Source organism: Lissotriton vulgaris, chromosome 8 (assembly GCF_964263255.1).
Source record: "Lissotriton vulgaris chromosome 8, aLisVul1.2, whole genome shotgun sequence".
NCBI lineage: Eukaryota > Metazoa > Chordata > Amphibia > Caudata > Salamandridae > Lissotriton > Lissotriton vulgaris.
This window is the reverse complement of record NC_141696.1, coordinates 1,226,827,068-1,226,846,900: the sequence shown is the minus strand read 5'-3', so window position 1 is coordinate 1,226,846,900 and position 19,833 is coordinate 1,226,827,068. Positions and strand designations below refer to the sequence as shown.

General features: G+C 47.1%; 1 protein-coding gene across 3 annotated transcripts in view; it reads right to left on the bottom strand.

The window, feature by feature from the left end:
* Positions 1 to 567: 567 nt before the first annotated feature.
* The window catches only part of LOC147698523 (uncharacterized), a 583,184-nt gene continuing 563,918 nt past the window's right edge, over positions 568 to 19,833 (bottom strand). For 2 of the 3 annotated variants that reach the window (XR_015299347.1, XM_086935123.1), the window contains one exon: positions 568 to 3,505. Coding sequence is in view for 1 of the 3 variants with exons in the window: in XM_086935123.1 (XP_086791249.1) it covers positions 3,340 to 3,505 (166 nt within the window). In the remaining 2 variants the exon portion in view is untranslated. The remainder of the gene's footprint in view (positions 3,506 to 19,833) is intronic. The other variant, XR_015299348.1, reaches the window with a different exon arrangement.

The following is a 19,833-nucleotide window of genomic DNA, read 5'->3' as shown; positions in this document are numbered from 1 at the left end:
AAAGGGTCGAAACATTAACAATATTTACAATTTGTGCTCCGCATCCACTCTGTACGTGGCTAAAATACTCATGACTGACACTATAGACCGAGAACATACAGGTACAAAATTAACAAAAATGGACACTATGCCAAATCTAATGTTTAGTATTATGTTAGGTTGATGTTTCATGTATGTCCTTTTTATTTGATCACATTTCAATTGTATGTTACTGCATTGGGAAACCTTGCTTTAAACTTTATTTTTTTGCACTTTGCTAAATGAATAACATACGAAGCCACATTTGACTCGTGTGTTCAGAATCATTTATGTATGTGTCTAAGTTAGAGGACAAATCAATTAGCAATTGATACGATTTTTCTTCCTCCCCAACAGAACCCACAGTAGCTACATAATATTATATATCCAGGTATACAATACCCTTGCAGACCAAGTTTTTGTCCCCAAGGGTAATTTAAGCTCACAATACACAATCTGTCTTTAACAACTGAGTATTCTATATGTATTAATTGATGAAAAAATAAAATGTTAAGCATGCCTGCCAGAAAACAACCCACTCACACTGCATTCACATTTCAAATGCTTTATCAAAACACTGTTCAATTGTACATTACATTTACAATGATAATTCAAGTTCTCAAAATCAAAGTTCGAAACAGAATGTCATTAAGTTTCTCGACTAAGAACAATTTCTTTAAGCTTCAAGTTCAACTTAAGAACATCTTATTTGCCACTTGTTTTTTTAAAACAAGAAATGCTGGGAGAAATCCTCAGCATATTTTAAATATCTGTGCTGTTTAGGTCAGCTCAACTTTCAATCTAATAGCAAACCCTTCTTCAGTGATTTTTTTTTTTTTACAAGCTACAGGGTTGACTGCTTCTGTACAAACATACATATTTTAGGCTTAACTGCTGCTCAGGATTAGACAGCGGTATGTACATTCTTACTAAGTTACAAAATCATGTGTGAATACATAAATATACAATCTGACAAGAAGTGTAAGATCCTTTTCTTAAGGGAGAAGAACTATTGTCTGAAAATGTGACAAATTTATCAGAAAAAAATTATGATTTACTAAAAGTAGTTAACCTATATATTATATGATGCTCCTGCATTCCCAATAGGCTCACAGAGAGGCTACTATCTGCGGAGGCTGTTTAAGTCAATGACCTCTCTTTTAAATAAATCGAAATAAATATAGAATGTAAGAAACTTTACGTAATCTCTTTTTAAACACACATGGGAATATACTAATCCATATTTAACTATTTGTTGCTTCTAATAAAGGAGGTATTTAGAAAGATGCTTGATGTTCTCTTATGTAAACATTTGAGTAAATCCCTTTCCTTTGGGATGGGATGCATGAAAATATGATTTGTTGACATGTGTAATAGAAATTAAGATTTGTTGCCAGTCTCTTTTGTCTGATGCAAAATATCAAATGTACAAATAATAATTAAAACGTAATTTCATTTTACACCTTGCAAACATCTTTTCATTCCAAAATACCTTACTTACATAAGATAAACACTTTTCTACTGATATCAACTACTAGGGAAGTGATGTTTAGAAGGTGGTGCCATGGATCAGAGATCTTAGACTAATATTGTTTTGCTCAAAACAATTGCTTATTTGGATAACTCATAAAACTGTCCTGGAAAGAGCTGAACCAGTTATAGAAAGACCGGGGTTCTCTCGTTTTACATGTCATAGTTTTCATTTGTTGGGGCATTGGCAAATCCCAAAATATCCTTTTAAATTAACAAACATAATAGCACAGTTCCAGATTCCTTTACCTAAAAAGGAAAGATGTTTAACACAAGTCAATTCACCAAACTGCTGTTATAGTAATTGTTACATCAGTCAAGTTTGCAGGTGGAACTTAACATCATGCTAAACTTTGTATTGTGACCAAAAGCTTAGTGTTTGATTCTTCGGAATCCATAAAACCAATGACTGTCCTGCAACATTATGTTATGCCATGATGTGTAATGGATTGGTACCTTGTTTTTATTCCTGCAATGTACAACAATGCCTAACGTGAACTCAAGGCTGTAGCCTCCATTTTTTTTGTTTTATGTTTTTTATGTAAAGTAAAAAATAGTAAACATGTTGACAAAAATCACAATTACAAACTGAGACGACTCACAAAAGAAGGTTCTACAAACATTATCTAACCCATACTGCCCAGGAGGCATGAATATATTTACAGAAATATATAAAATAGCTTAATTTTTCACACGAATGATACAGTTTAAAATTCAATTTGCTTAGTTACAGAAAGAAAAGTGCTGGGATATGGAAATTTTGTAAAGAAAAAAAGAATCCAGACCTCAAAATCCTTAATTCTATCTACCAATATTCATTTTCAATAAGTTGTGTAGAGAAAGTATCAGTTTATACAGAAATCTGGAAACATCCATCATTCTGAGGGCAAATATTTTAGCAATTGCTATCAGTTTTAATTTTTTTAACCCAGCTGTCTGACAAACAACCAATAAAACTATTGTTCTGTGAAAGAATCACCATCTATAGAAGCATTTGCCCCATGGTAATAATCACATAGGAGTTTCTCTGATTTTTAAGTGGATGCAGAGAAAATACTCCTAGCACAGAAAAACACCTATACAAAGATACATTCACCAAGGCTGACCAGGCACTGAATTGGTGTTACTGGTCATGTTCAAATTCCAATCTTGATTAAACTGAAACCCTAAATGCAAAATCAAATAAATACAATTGTAACTTTTTTGGAACAACTATGAACAAATCAAAAGTACTGGTTAATTTCCTGTAAAGTATAAGTATAGCTAGTCCATTTCCAAAAGCCAGACGTATAACCATCCCATAAAAAAAAACGGAATGTGTGTATCTGTCTCTCAACATTAAAGTTTTACTTAGCAACACATTTCAGAGTCATAGAAGACAACGAGACAGATAAAACACAGACTGTTGCTGAGAGGCACATAATACCTATTAAAATGGAAAAAATAACCTTAAACAGATGAAAGTGGTATATTGCAAATCTACTGCAAAATCATTATAAACAGACAGGTCCAAAAAGCACTTCAAGATTTTAACTTGCAAGTTTTCAGTCACACTGGGCTTCGTTACACTACAAGACTTTGAATAAAACAAAAGGTAGAATTAAAAAAAATGTACAGTTCATTTCTGTACTACAGTTAAAACACTAGACATAGTGCCAGGGAACATTTTAAGAGGTAGCAAAATTCTTTTTTAATGAAACAATCCGAATTGTTAAAGATAATGAAAGACTGACAAACAAAAATTTTCCAGCTGGAAGGCTCCAGAAAACTCAGAATTGAAAGAACAGGATTTCAAGATTTTTCAGAGTGTTCCCGCTTTGGCCTCAGACGTCTAGATCGCTCAGCAATTTTGTGAGGAGGGTCTGTTGAATTCATAACAGTAGCTACAGACATATAATGTTCATATCGTTCTACCATCATTGAAATTTTGTCACGTGGAACATTGTGTGTATTCCTCCTAAAAAAAAAAAAGAAAAGCAAATTTGTTTTTATACTTTTTATTAACTTGAAGACTTCAGCTACATTTAATTTTGCAAAGTATGAGTTGATATCCTAAACCTCAAACATATGTATTTATATTCATCAAGTTGACAAGTAAATCCAAGAAAGGCATTTTTGTAATTACATCACAGACTGATGCTGAGCAAAATAATTGATTGTTTGCTAACCTGAACGTTATCAAGAGAAATGAAAAAAGGTAAATATTGTACACAAAATATACAGAAACCTACAACCCTTTTCAGAACACTTGATTGACTGTTACACTGAGAACATGCCATCCCCTCCGATTTTCAAATACAATTTGGACCTTTGGAATAGCTGTATTAATGATAGTAAAATACATGTGAATATGTAGCGACAAATACATTTCTATCTGGTAGACAATTATTTTCACAGTTGCCCTTTTGAATGCTTCACAGACACTCTGCTTCAAACATTAGATTTTGTTGAGGAGATTGTGTTATGTTATTATAAAAGTGTTATTGTATTTCTTTTTTAGGAAAGCAAAGTTATTTACTTTTAGTCATTTCTTTCCAACACCTCTAATTCACTAGGTTTACTGCATCAGCATCTGTTAGGAGCATTGTATCAAATATTTACTTGCAGCCAGTTCTTTACTGTACTCCTAGTACAATAGGTTTACTTACAATAACAACGTTTAAGAACCACTGTACCTAGCTGTGCCAGGACCAAACGCTGCACTATAGTTCAATAAATAAATCCTTCTTAAACATTCAAGGCTTAGCCTCATTCAATCCTTTTGTGAGCTCCATTCCCTAAAATGTCCAACTATGAAAAGCTGTATGGATTAGAACCATAGTTGATCTAGAGAAGTTGGGGTAGGTTACAAAATGGAGATGTAATTAACACATACTACTGGTAATCTCTCATTACACTTATTTTCCACCCCATCTAACCTCTTGGCAACCTATTTCCAAAAGTAAAAGCTAACTTAATTATGACATCTGTGTTAGAAATGGGGATTTCTGGTTGGCTAAGGCTTGCGCCCAAGCCAGGCAGAAACCACCACTCTAGTCAGGGCAAGGGAGTCACACGCCAAGATAACCCCTGCTCACCCCCTTGGTAGCTTAGCACGGGCAGTCAGGCTTATCCCGGAGGCGATGTGTAAAGCGTTTGCGCGCGCACCCAGCAACAACACCAAAGGCCCACCACAAAGGAAACTCCACACAAGGTTATATATAAAAATAGCCTTTGTATTATACCAAAACACATTAGATAATGAACACACAATTTACACTGTCAGGAATAAGCACTTGGTAGAACTAGCACTTTGTAATAATAGCACTTAGAATACTTGTAGCACCAAATAGAAAATGTAGCACACGACCAGTAACCACTGGTAGAAGGTAAGTACACCCTACGCAATCCTAACCACCTCAGAAATATATCACGCAGGGAACCATGAACTTACTAGCATAACTATACTAGGTAAAACAACCTCCTAAGCATAAACAGACCTTTAGAGGTATAGGCAAAAAGCAGTGCATATTATGCATAAATTACATTAGGCATAAACCGTGTGAACACAGTAGGTAATCACTTTGCGCCAAAAATCACATAAGACATAAACGCACAAGTTACTACTTGTGTAACGATATATCTGTAAGAGACATTAGTTAGTGATAGATTCCTTACCTTAGAATATCCCCAGGCGTCAGACTGGATCCGGAAACTTTTGCGTAGCAATACCCCTGCGCGCCGGTAGGCGTCGTCTGCGGCTCCGCGTCCGTCGTCGGCGTCGTGAGCGCCGGGATGACGTCGTCGGAGTACTTAGACGGCGCCCATGCGCGCTGACGTCAGTTCTGATAACACAGCGTTTCCGCGCCAGATACGCAGAGCCATGATAGAACCAACACTGGTGCCATGAAACTAGGGCCCTGAAAGGGGATGACCTTAACCCTAGATATCGGTTCGCAGAACGGGGAGGATGGGTGGGCGGTAAGGAATCTATCACTAACTAATGTCTCTTACAGATATATCGTTACACAAGTAGTAACTTGTGCATCTGAAAGAGACACGTTAGTGATAGATTCCTTACCTTAGAATAGATACCCCAGCAATACCAACCCCGGTGGTGGGTCTGCGAACCAATATCACACCAGAAAGTCCTGGAGGACGGAACGGCCAAAGAAGCCATCCCTCCGGACTTGACTGTCCAGGCAGTAGTGTCTTGCGAACGTGTGCAGCGAGGCCCACGTAGCTGCCTGGCAAATGTCCTGCAGGGGGACACCGCGGCCCAGGGCAGTTGTCGTTGCCGTGGCCCGAGTGGAGTGAGCCCGCAATCCAGCCGGGGGCTCCTTCCTCGCCATGGAGTAACATGCTTGGATACACAAGATGATCCACCTAGAGATGGTCCTCTTGTGCACAGCCTTTCCCTTCTTCGCGCCCACGTAACCAACGAAGAGTTGGTCATCCACCCGGAATTGGCGTGTGCGATCTAGGTAGTAGGAGAGCGCACGTTTTGGATCCAGACGGTGGAGCCTCTCCTCCTCTTTCGAGGGATGCGGAGGCGGAAAGAAGGTGGGCAAAGTGATGGACTGCCCGATGTGGAAGGCCGTGACAACCTTGGGCAGAAAGGAAGGTCGTGTACGTAACACCACCTTATCAGGATGAACAGACAGGAAAGGTGGAGAAGAAGAAAGAGCCTGGAGCTCACTCACCCTCCTGGCAGAGGTGATGGCAACCAGGAAGGCCGTCTTTAGAGTAAGGAGACGAAGAGGGCAGTTATGAAGCGGCTCAAAGGGAGCGCACATCAGATAGGTGAGAACCAGATTCAAGTCCCACTGGGGCATCACGAAGGGAACAGGAGGGAACATGTGCGTGATGCCCTTCAGAAATCTACTCACAATAGGGGACTTGAATAAAGAAGGCTGATCTGGTAGCCTCAAGAAGGCTGATAGAGCAGAAAGGTACCCTTTAAGAGTGCCCAGAGCAGAGCCCTGCTGGGCAAGGGAAAGATGAAAGAGCAGCACTTCCGAAAGGGGTGCAGAGAGAGGATCCACAGCCTTTGCTGTGCACCATGCCACAAATCTGTTCCACCGGCAGGCGTATACCGAGTTTGTGGAGGGACGCCTGGCTGCCAGAATGATATCACAGACTTCGGGAGGCAAGTCAAATGGCCTCAACTGCCGCCGCTCAATCTCCAAGCTTGTAGGTGGAGACTGGACAGGTTCGGGTGCAGGACCGTCCCCTGCTGCTGCGACAGAAGGTCCTCCCGAAGAGGCAGACGAATCGGGGGATCGACTGACATGCTGAGTAGCTCGGGATACCAGTATCTTCGTGCCCAGTCCGGAGCCACAAGGACGACCTGGGCCCGGTCGTGCCTGATCTTCTTCAGCACTCTGGGCAGAAGTGGTATAGGCGGAAAGGCGTACAACAGACCGCAGCTCCACTCGCGACGAAAAGCGTCTCCGAGCGAGTGCCGCCTTGGAAACTCCAACGCGCAGAACTGCTGACATTGCGCGTTCTCTTCTGTAGCGAATAGATCTAACCAAGGCTCTCCCCACTGTCGAAAGAGACCTTGCGCCACGTCCGAGTTCAGACGCCATTCGTGATCCATCATGCACCGGCGGCTGAGTTCGTCCGCCCTAGCATTCAGAGAGCCTGCCAGGTGTTGAACCACCAGGGTCACGCCCTGATGTTCCAGCCACTGCCAGAGGCGCAGAGCCTCCTGGCAGAGGGTCCACGACCCCACACCGCCCTGTTTGTTGCAGTACCACATGGCGGTGGTGTTGTCGGTGAACACTTGCACTACGCTCCCCCTGACAGAGGGGAGGAATGCCTTCAGTGCAAGACGAATCGCCCGCAGCTCCAGAAGGTTGATGTGGAGCCGGGACTCCGCCGGAGACCAGAGGCCTCTGATCTCCGCCTCTCCCATGTGCCTCCCCAGCCCTGGAGGGACGCGTCCGTCACAACTACGTGCTCCGGCTGGGGTAGGGAGAGGGGTCTGCCACTGACCCAGTCGCGGTCCGTGAGCCACCACTGCAGTTGCTTTGCAGTGCCCTCTGGGATCAGGACATGATCGGACAGGTTGCCCTGATGCTGGGCCCACTGAAACTTCAGGTCCCACTGCAGAGCCCGCATCCGCCACCTGGCGTGACGCACCAGAAGGATGCAGGAGGCCATCAGCCCCAGAAGCCGCAGCGTCAACCTGACCGAGACCCGGGATAACGGCCTGAAGACAGGAATCAGAGCCTGAATATCCCGAACCCGCTGTTCGGGTGGGTAAACCCGAAACTGCGCCGAGTCGAGAACCGCTCCGATGAAGAGGAGCTTTTGAGAGGGACACAGGTGTGACTTCGGCACATTGATGGAGAACCCCAGCAAGTGCAGGAGGTCGGCCGTAGTCTGGAGGTGGCTGACGACTGTCTGGGGCGAGCCCGCCTTCAACAACCAGTCGTCGAGGTAGGGGAAGACTGATACCCCCTGCCTGCGCAGATGGGCTGCGACCACCGCCATCACCTTCGTGAACACCCGTGGGGCGCTGGCAAGGCCGAAGGGGAGCACGGTAAACTGAAAGTGCTCTTGGCCCACCATGAACCGTAGGTAACGCCGGTGGGCCGGCAGGACGGGGATGTGGAAATAGGCGTCCTGCAAGTCCAACGCTACCATCCAGTCTCCTGGGTCCAGGGCAGCCAGGACCTGAGCCAAAGTGAGCATCTTGAACTTCTCCGTCCGGAGGAAGCCGTTGACGTTCCGCAGATCCAAGATAGGGCGTAGGCCCCCTTTGCCCTTCTTGGGTACCAGAAAGTAGTGGGAGAAACAACCACGTCCTACTTCTGGCCCAGGAACGCGCTCGATGGCCCTCTTGGCCAAGAGGGCCGAAACCTCCTCTTGCAGAAGTTGCAAGTGATCCCCCGACACACGGTGGTATTGAGGTGGCATGGATGGAGGGGAAGACTCGAAGGGGAGGGAGAAACCCCTTCGGACAATTTGCAGCACCCACCTGTCCGAAGTGACTGTATGCCAGTGGGAGAGGTGATGGCGAACCCTGCCTCCCACATGCGTCACATGGGCCTGAAAACTCGGACTAGGAAGGTTTTGAGGCGGGGGCTGCTGAGGGAGGTGTGGACTGGCCTCGCCGTTGGCCCCGACCACCGCCACGGCGGTTCCCACGTCCGCCACCGCGTTGCTGAACATTCTGCGGTGCGTGGCTGACGGTCCGTGGTGGGGCGCCCCTTCCGTGGCCACGAAAGGAGCGAAAGGCACCCGATTGCTGGCGTGGGGCCGTAAGGCCCAAGGACTTGGCCGTGGCCCTGGAGTCCTTGAAACGTTCCAGCGCATGGTCTGCCTTGTCGCCGAAGAGGCGACGGCCATCAAACGGCATGTCCAGGAGGGTGGCCTGGACATCGGCCGAGAAGTTGGCGGACCTCAACCAGGCGTGGCGTCGAACCGCCACCGTCGTTGCCATCGCCCTGCCCAGTGAGTCCGTGGTATCCAGCCCACACCGGATAGAAAAGCGTGCCGCATCTCGGCCGTCCGCAAGGGTTTGGCTGAGTTTAGCCCTGACCTCCTCAGGGCATTGTGGCAGCACCTCCGCAACCGTGTCCCACAGAGTGTGGGTGTAGCGGCCCAAGAGACAGTTGGTGTTCACAGACCGTAGCCCTAGGCTCACAGACGAGAAGACCTTCTTCCCGAACTGCTCATATCTCTTGGATTCCCTGTTGGGCGGGGCCGACGGGAATGCGGTTTGGGAGTTAGAGGCCTGGATGACCAGGCTCTCGGGGGTGGGATGGGTGGACAAAAAGCATGGGTCGCCCGGTGCAGGGCGGTAGCGTCTGGCCACGTTCCTGTCCACAGGGGGGCCTGTGGCGGGCTTGGACCAAGTGCCCAGAAGAACGTCACACAAGGCCTCATTGAACGGCAGGAGGGGCTCCGCGGAGCCGGACTGCTGTTTGAGGACCTCAGTGAGGAGATTAGTCCTCACGGCCGCGACGGGGAGCTGAAGGTTTAAGGCCTTAGCTGCCTTCGTCAACACTACGCAGTAAGCAGAACCCGCCTCCGAAGCCACAGTCGGGGCGACGTAAATCCAGTGTCTGGCGAGGTGTCAATACCACTGGCCTCCCCAAGCTCATATGTCCAGTCCTGATGTGACTGGCAATCACGTGCCAGAGGGTCCTCGGACCCCTCCCATTGCTCCTCGTCACCCGGCTCCTGGAGACCAGGATTAGCAGCCAGGGCCTCCTCGTGGAGATAGAAGTCTCCAAAGGCCGACGGAATCGGCGCCCAGCGGCGCCCCTCCGACTCCTGAGTAGGATCGTAGGAAACATTGGGGGCGGCAACCACATCGGCTGCCGGGGACGACACCTGAAGGGACGGCGCCGGCGAGGTCGTAAGGTCGACCGGCGAGGTCCCAGATCCGGAGCCGGATCCAGCGAGGTCGCGCGGCGCCGGGACCGAAGTCGCCAGCGGCGCCGGGGCCGAAGCACCCGACGTCGTCGGGGCCGAAGCGCCCGACCCGGAAGGACCTCTAGACGGAGCCGATCGGCCCGAAGGCGCCACGGGAACCGACTGAGGAGGGAGGGCCCTCATGGCCATGAGGTACCTCTCGACCTCCTCCTGCGACGCGCCGTGCCCAGGGACCCGAAGGTGTGGGGCAGGCGGCGACGCTTGCGACTCCCGCGGAGCCGCGTGGGCGGTGTCGCCCGAGTCCCCGGCCGCATCGAGCGAGCGTTGGGGCGGGTCGGAGGACCGATGGTGTCGCTCCGACCTCTCATGCCTCTTACCTGAGGACTTGGAACCAGACGATCGGTGTCCACTTCCGGAACGTCGATGACTCCGACCTCGCGACCTGTCCCTCGACCTCCCGTGGGACCGGGACCGGGACCTGGAGCGGCGCGGGGCCGAGTGCCTCAGCTCGAGACGCTTGCGGGACCGCTCCCGCCTAGCCTTCGACGTCAGGGCCCGGCAGTCGGCGCAGGTTCGATCGTCGTGGTCGAGGCCTAAGCACTTCAGGCACCGGCGATGGGGGTCCGTGACCGACATAAGTCGGCCGCACTTCGAACAAGGCTTGAACCCGGGCATCCCTGGCACCGATAGTCGAGACAGTCGACTAAGAGAAGATCAAAAAGGATCAAAATTTTTCAGTCAAAAAGTGACTGGGGGTTTAGCTTCTTCCGGATCTGCGCTAGCTGGCGCGGAAAAAAGAAGAACTGACGTCAGCGCGCATGGGCGCCGTCTAAGTACTTCGACGACGTCATCCCGGCGCTCACGACGCCGACGACGGACGCGGAGCCACAGACGACGCCTACCGGCGCGCAGGGGTATTGCTACGCAAAAGTTTCCGGATCCAGTCTGACGCCTGGGGATATTCTAAGGTAAGGAATCTATCACTAACGTGTCTCTTTCAGATATGTACCCCTAGCAAGGGCACAACACATGGAACTGTCCACAGGCCAATTTGGCTTCTCTGGGGGCTGAAACGCCCTGTGTCCACAATATCAGGGCTGGGCTGCGCAGGCAGCCAAAGAAGAGTGCGCAAAAGAACAGGCCTAAACGTAGCAGCTGCCCACTAAGTGCTGGGCAGCTGGAGAACTGAGCCTGGGCACAAGCGTGCACCCTGGCTCTACTCGGGGCCCTTAAAGCAACAATAGTGCCCCCAAAACAACGTTTGAGCCACGGGGCTCGGAATGGCCAAGAAATACCGCCAAAACACGGTGGGAGCGGCCCGCTGCCAACTGGGGCCGCTCTATGCCAACTGAAACTGCCCCGTACTGGTGGAGCCTCTCAGGCTCTAAATAAAGGGTCACCCAATTCCGTTGAGAGCCTTGTGGGCTCTGAATCAGCAACTGCCCCACACGTCTCAATGCAATAATGGCCAATAATGCAGGAGCAGCCCGCTGCAACGTGGGGCCGCCCGGGAAAACCCCGAGCCCCCACCTTACCGGGCTCCTGTCGTCCTGGGCCGCTCGCTGTGATTCTCTCCACATGCAGGGCTCTCTCCACACACGGGAGCCCTGCTCACGAAGCCGCCGCAGTCCTTGATTTTCCGGCTGTACGCAAGAGCGCGGGGTAGGCTCCTGCCGCTTCCTGCTTCTTCTCCGGGTGCCGGCCTCTTTCCGGGGTGCGCGTGGGGAAGCCCTCGAGCCGGGGACCAATCACTGCGCGGCCCAGGGATGACGTCAGCGGCTGCAATCCTCGGGGAGAACTCAGCCTCGGTGCTGTGGCGGTGATTTCCTCGGGCTCCCGAGATAAATTATAATATGAAACGGGGTAGGCACCCGCTCAAAGCACAAAGTCCCTGGTGGGGTGGGCACCCTCTAGGGATATAAACCGGCAGAAACGGAGTAAATTATAAAGCAGCAATTATGCGTCAGGCAGTGCGGGGTGGGCACCCGCGCCTCAAACAAGCACCATCACAGGGGAATCCCTCACCAGGGGATTCCCTCTCCAAGGACGAACACGGAGGACCAGCACAGGGCTCCCAGGGTGCTGAAAGATGCAGCCAGGTCCTGGAAAATCCAAAGGCACAGCACAAAGTTTCCAGCGCAAGGAAAAGTCCATAGAATGTCTGTTGAAGGTGGGGGGGGGGGGGGGGGGGGGGGGAAGGCTGGGCCCAGGGGCCAGCTCACAGGGCCCTCCAGGCAGGGAGGCAGTCCCCAGTGGCGGTCCTCCTGGCGCCCAGCAGCAACAGAAGGCCCCCCCCTCCGGTTAGCATCAGGAAAAGAACATTTTTATGGGGTCACAGCCCCTCTTTTATACAACTATTCCCTTTGTCTTAGAGTTGCAGGGTGGGGGAAAACCAGACGCAGTTGGTTGTGCTCAGCTCCTCTCCCCATTCACTGGAAAGGCTAGGGACATCAGTCGCACCACAGGGGGCGAAGCCAGCATTGTGGAGGGAAAGCATAGCCCTATTCAGGTCCCAGGTGCACTCCTCCCTCCCATCAACATGCAGAGCTCTCCACTCACCGCCGGGGCAGACCCATCCTGACTCCTGGAGCCAAGCACACCAGCCAATCACAAGCCAGCCACTACACATTTATTACACTGACAAGCCAGCTTCTAGAAGTGGCACTTCCACACCAGACACATTAAATCTACGCACATCATTGCGCAGCATTTACTCTCACGAGTTTGCACATACCAAACTCGCCCCTGCACTCCCCACGCATCAGGAACTACCATGGACACATACATTCCCCATGCATTCCTATGGGGGAGCAGGCCAATCTCACCACGCGCACTCAGAGTACGCACGCACTTTACACTGGGACATAGTGTTAAAGTGCGCAGAAGCCAAAAATAACTAAAACTAGGTCCCAACTAAAAGCAAAAAGTTTAGGGGTGAACCTGCCAGAAGGGCCAAGTCCAACAATCCGGTATTAATTAGGCAAATGGATTAAAAAATCCTTATCTAGCTAAACTAAACATCAGCTCTAAAACTTGTGCAACAGTGAAAAGCCTAGGCCTGATCGTAGATGTCAATCTCACTATGTCAGCCCAGGTCTCAGCCGTAGTGGGCACATGTGTGGGCCTAATGAGACAACTGCGTAAACTCTCCCCCATTCTGACAGTGGACACGCTCAGGAGAGCAGTACCAGCACTGATCCTAGCACGTCTGGACTACGGCAACGTTTTGTATGTCGGTATCCCTCAAAAATTGCTGAGCAGACTTCAGATAGTCATGAACGAAGCCGCCAGACTTCAATAAACCCAGAAGGATCCATGCCACCCCTCTCCTTCACAAACTCCATTGGCTGCCGGTGAAACAGCGGGCCAAATTCAAGGGCCTATGCATTACGCATAAAGCCTTGTACGGGCACGCCCCAAAATACATCAAGGAACGTTTCGTTCCGTACGCTCCCAGCAGGAATTTACGATCAGCAGATGCTGCACTGTTGGTCTGTCCGCGGTTCAAACTATCCTCTTTAGGAGGGCGCACTTTCTCCCATACAATTCCCCGTGCATGGAATAAACTGCCAGCGAGCTTGCGCAAAGAAACAAGTCTACTACCCTTCAGGAAAAAGGTAAAAACTGTGCTGTTTCAGGAGGCATGGGGTAATGTCGAACTCTCTCCCCTATTAGTACTGCTCATCCTCTGCTAAGCGCTTAGAGACCCCTGGGTGATAAGGTGCTCTAACAATCCAATATACACAACTGCTCGGTAGGTGGTTCTATAGGGTATTGGCACTCCTGGGCAATACGCAGGTAAGTATACTCTAGTACTGAGTGAGGATTGCGGTGCATATGGGTAGGGAGAGCCACCCTTATCCCCAACATATGTTTATCCACTGGTAAAACAGAACAACAGTCCCCTGAACACGCTAACAAGATATCAATTATATCAATAACTGCGTGACAAAAGCTTGAGTCTTTGCTGGAACATGCGCTTCAGTTTATTCACAACAGCCTTAGCCAACACGTTTTTCGTCATGCTTACGGTTGCAGCAGCGACTTCTTCAGGGCTATACTCAATACCTGAAGATCCTTAAATCCGGTTGTAGTTCCGGCCCGAATGGGATTCAATGCAGATTTAATACGAGACCTTTGCCTCTGTGATGAACAGAGCTCCTTCCGGCGTATACGCTGGAGACCAACGCGTACCCGCCGGAAGGAGCTCTGTTCATCACAGTGGCAAAGGTCTCGTATTAATACCGGCCAGGATATGGCTGCTGGTTATCTTCTTTAACAAAACCTGCATCGAGTGGGTGCAATGCACCACAGATTTTATTTATTCATGCCTGAATAAACTTGCACGGTTACTAAATCCTCATTTAAGGGACTCCTCATTGGGAAACACATCCAGGATACATATACTGTGAATAGGAGGGATTATTTCTGGACACACGATACGTGCAGTCTTAACTGTGTGTCTTACATTGGACCCTATTGAATCCCATTCTGGACGGTATAGCTATAAAGCTTGCAGGCAAGAGCGAAATTATCAGATAATGAATGTGATGAGGCCCACACAGCTACACTACAGATACAGTTTTGAAGTACATGGCTATTCTACATTAATATGCTGTACATTTTTCCAACGTACAGCTGTCTGGCTCAATAAAACATCTTGTTTACTATAATGAAAGGTTTTGGGCCTCAACCACAGGTGTAGTCAGTATAACCTTTAATGACATCCAACCAAAACTCAAAATACAGGTTTCTAGAAAGCTAAATTAGCATCTTTAAATTAGACAATTAGTACAAAACTCTGCAAGCAGAGTAGTCTCTTTTATTCCATGTCAAGAAAATAACCCAAACATAATCCTATAGGAAAATGAAGCTTTAAGAATTTTTTACCAGTTTAATATTCTTTGGTAAACATAAAATCATGTGGCCTAAATTCTAATTATATAATGTTTCTTCCAAAAGGGAAGGAGGTTGTCTATGAATTATAGGTTCAAAGTTTGTAATGAAATCTGAAAAGGTACATAGAAGTCCCACCACCTCAAGCCAGCATGGCTGATGGCATAAGGAATTATGCTAGCCGGCTCACCTCAACTACATTGTAGTCTCTCCACTCCTACTATTACAGAACCTAATGACAAGCTAAGAATCAGCACTATACTGAAAGTGCCCTCAAGATGGTAGAGGGCTGCAGGTTTACAAAGCAACTAAGTCCCACATCATGTGGTTTAGGGTTGCCTTGATGGAATCTGTCAGACAACTGGGACAGTCTGCAAAGAAGGTCCTACTTCCCTGATTTACTTATACTACTGGAATTGTGTTGACTATTGGTGTGTCCAGTCTGGACCTGTACAACGAAGGGAGAAAATAAATCAATATTTGGCTTGTGTATAGTGGATGCAATTTTCTCTAGACAGATGTGTGTTGGATGTATGGAATCTAGAATCGAAAGGTGTGCGAGATAGGAGTGTTATACAAGAAAGCTTATGGGGTGATATGTGTTTGTTCTTAGTACTGATATGGTTTCTTGTTTTAAATCAATGAGTGTTTTTTTCATCTCTTGTATAAGAAAAAAATTATGTTCTAATACAAGTAATGTTATAAAAAAAAACATAAAATACATATTTTTGTAAGAAAATTTAAAAATGTTGAATCTTATGAAATAAAATTGTAAAATTAATACGAAAGGCAGGCCCATCTTAACTAAGAACGGTGAGTGCCGGGGTGGAGTTCCCGGGTCCTGGAGACGCTTGTGGGCACAGAGGCTAGAAATATAGCTGGCGGACCCTCCAAAGCACTGTCAGATAACCTGGAGGAGAGGCAGTATACTGGATTGGCAGCAGCATCTTGCGGAGACCATGCCACAGAGGAGAAATCTTGGGAAAGCAGATCAAGAGCATGGAGCACAACGTAACAGCAGTGTGGTCAAAGCATTATGGGCACAGATTATTAACACTGTCCACATTGTGCTCCCATCAACATCTTCTTCAGTAAAGACAACTCTTTCTCTCCAGTACATCATCTTTGAGACCTATCACAGAAACAGGCCCATTAAATCAGGTGGCCCCCTTTCCTTTAAGAAATAAAGGTGGATAAACATATTTGGTTCAGTGTCCCCCAACTATCTGGATCAAAACTGAACAACCCAACCCTTGCTGTAGGAGGCCAGTAAACAAATCCTCAGGGAACACAACAGCATGCCACACCCTGAATGATGGCAACAACACTCAACGTAATAGTCCCCAATCAACCGCCCTCAATGTCAAGCCAGCAAGTAAACTTCATTGAAGTTATGCAGGAAAGCTTCAAAACATAATATCGAACAAGACACAGATATCCTGAAATTACTGATGGCCCTAAGGACAGCAAGGATCAAAGTTGACAATACAACGAAAACATAAGCAGATAGGAGGTATCTTTTGGGGACTTAGAATAGACAAACCTAAGTTCAACAGATGATAGAAATCTTGATAGACTGGGAACAGGAATATTGCTTCTTGCAAAGAAAGACTGTGGAGTTAGAAAACAAAAACTGCAGAGATCACCTATGCTTCTATGGGATACTGGAAAAACTATAAGTGACATGATATCCTTCTAGACACGCTTCATTATGGAAATCACCAATCTAATTTTACTATAACTTTTTGTATTGAGCAGTTGTCAATTAAATAAAATTCAACAGCAGGTATACGCACATAAGGCCACTCGCTGGGGGCCTGGACATTTCTGATTGTAAACGTAACTCCCAGCCACCCAACCCAGTGCGCTGCACTTTGTGTTGTAGAGGACGTTATTCACAGCTTACTTTCGGGGTGAAACTACCCTGCAGCCTCTCCTCCCGCCCACTCAGCCTCTCTCTTAGGTCCCCCTGTATTGTGTCCATGGTCCCCAGATCTTTTCAAATTTATTGGGGCATCCTTGGGCTCGGTATATCTTGCGTTCTGCCAGCTGACACCAATAAAGATCCTCTTCCCATTCCTGAACCGCTGGGGGTCTGCTTGCTCCCCAGAGTCTAGCCGGGTTAAGCTTTGCCACTCCCGTGGTTGTGGCAAGCCACCAAATAGAGTATTTGGCCACTTGTCCTCCCCTACAATACATAGGATCAGCCATTTGGCCTCTAATGGGACTGTTAGTCCAGTGACCACCTTCATCACCCCTCTGACCCTGCTCCAGATGTGTTGGATTAGTGGACAACACCAGACCGTATGATAAAAGGTACCTATGTTACCACATCCCTTGGCACATTCGGCCGATTCGCATCAGCACATCCAGTGTAGTCTGGATCTAGAGAAGACAAACCTAACATTTGATCCCTTGTATAAACGGCAAAGGGCACACAGACTATGATCTACAAGTTCCACAGGTAGCAAGTATCCATGCTGAGAAATTAAAATATGATTGCTTTCCAAGACATCAGCACAAATGTAGCTCATCGCAGAGGAAAATCTGCCATGGCCCCTTTCAAGTATGACGACCAACGCATCTTTATCCCCCAAAATATCTCATAGGAAACCATTCATCGATGCAAAAGAATCCTGGCGCCAAGACCAGGTTGGGAAAAAAATGAGCATTTGATATGCTTTACTGGACTGTTCGAGCATGTTAATCACCCATGAAAAGAAAACTACAGAATATGAAGACACTTGCCCACTGGACTGATTTATGGACTCAATCAATGATTGTGAAATGGATGTAACCCTGAGATGTGATGTCCTAGACTCTCATCCAACTCAAAATGAGGTCCCACATTCTGAACTTCAAATAGAGGAAAGGTAAAGGCTGGAAGAAGCCACTAGGCAGTAAGCAGCAGGACCAAAATCTGAGCATTTACATTCTTAGGATAGTCCTCTATATTCTTCCATCCCTTGCGCCTCCCTGAAAAAGCCACATCAACATCACAGATGAAACCCTGGTAGGAGTCCTTACACAGCCCTATCTCACAGTTAAGATATTATCATTTACATTTGCAGCGAAACTAACTACTCAAAGGTTAACTGATGCTATTTTGTTTGTTATTTATTCCTGTGCAACTGTTTTACTTCCTCATCTTCATTGGTGGGGTTGTGTGGTGAGGGACAGAAATGATTTCTAGTTTATTGTACAAGGTCTGGGTGCAGTGAAAAAAAAAGATTATTGGTTTAAGGGCCGTTGTAAACACCATAAATTAGCATCTGACGACTCACACGTTTTTTAAGGTTAGAAGACTGACGCTGGAATTAAGAATACTCACTGCATTATTTATTCCCCTGACTTGATAATTCTGGTTGAAACCAGGGCTTTGGCAATATCTTTGGGGTGGTTATGCAGCCTATCCACTATGTAATATCTGAACATGCAGAGCGATCTGAACTCCTTAGCTGCCCTGTTATTATGTGGTAAAATTGAAGGCATGTTTGGACAGGGAAAGGCTGTGGAATATTGTGACTGAGTGGATCTTAATTACATGTGGAGTCCTCATGTCTTAGATGTCTAGATCTTCCTCATAATCCTGAACATCCATGTCTTTATCACCCTCATTATTTTCTTCTCCCTTCTGTCACAAGATTTTCCTATGGAATACACTTGGAACTATTCTGACATATGACTCATTGGCCACAAACAAAACAATAGGCTGCACACTGCTCACTGAAGAGAGGTGAGCAGTATGTGGTGTGGCTGCTACGCATGACTGGGTGGTTAACGACCAAGAGTTTGTAAAAGTGAGCCACACAGTAATGGCAGAGTTTATGAGGGAGGTTGAGGAAGTGAGTGATGCTGTCAGACAGGTGTCACTGTAACTGGGACAAGATGCTTTATATGGATGAGACAATCCACTCACTGATCACAGTGCCCTATAGGTGCCTATGAATGTCTAACAGGGATCTCGGACTTAAAATAAAATGTGCAGCTGGATGAAAGACCAGAACACAGTTGGGTGGGTTTCTCTGGCAGGGATTGCTGTGACTGGGAAGAGAGCAATAAGCTGGCTAGGGTGATGGGTGGAATTACCAGACAGACATTTTTACAACTTTATAGAGTGTAGGGAGAAGGCTGTGGAAATATGAATGGAGGTGAGCAAGACCATCAGTAATAGATCACATTACTGTGAGAGTGAAGGGAATTCTATCACACAAGATGGCCACAGGAGATTTAGAGACCTGCAAGCTCCTCTTCTTGACACATGAACCACAAAAAAAACCCTTGGGACTATGGAAACTGGTAGCCTAGCAGTAGTGGAGTATCCTTTTAAAAGAATGGTTTCCCTCACCCACAAAAGGTGGCATGCTGGGAAACTCCTTGTGCTGTGATGCCTAGTCACGACATGGGCTACAACCCCCTCTCTGAAAGGGAGGAGCTTAGGGATGTTTTCAAGAGTAAGGTATAGAAAATACACAAATGATGAGCTCAGAGTGGTGAGGGCAACATATTTAACATGGAAGTGAAAATTAAAACTAGATACAAGGTGCGCAAATTACATTATTGGTACATACCTGAGCTTGAATTAAAAACAGGGCACTTCATGGGAAGATTAAACTCGCTTGTGTCAAAGAAGGGTCGACATATTTTAGCCTATAATCCTTAACAAAGGTGTTGCAGCTGTCTTCAGGTCCTAACTCAGTGCAGCAGCTCAATGTGGTCAAAAACAACTAGTTACATTTTTCAGCGTAAACATATACAAAACCGTCCAGTGATAATGTCAGGTGTCACAGAGTGAAGGATTCGTTGCCGGTACCTGCAAAAAACGTGCAGTTTTCATATGTACTTTTTTTAAGGGACAATATTATTAATACCCACCAGATAAACTTTAGAAAATGCTAGGTAGACATTTAAACACTGGGTAGGGTTAGAGGGCGCAACAACGAGTGACAATCCCCGCCATACACCCCAATCCATTATATGCTCAGTGCCCCACAATTTTACCGTAATGGCGGAGCAGGC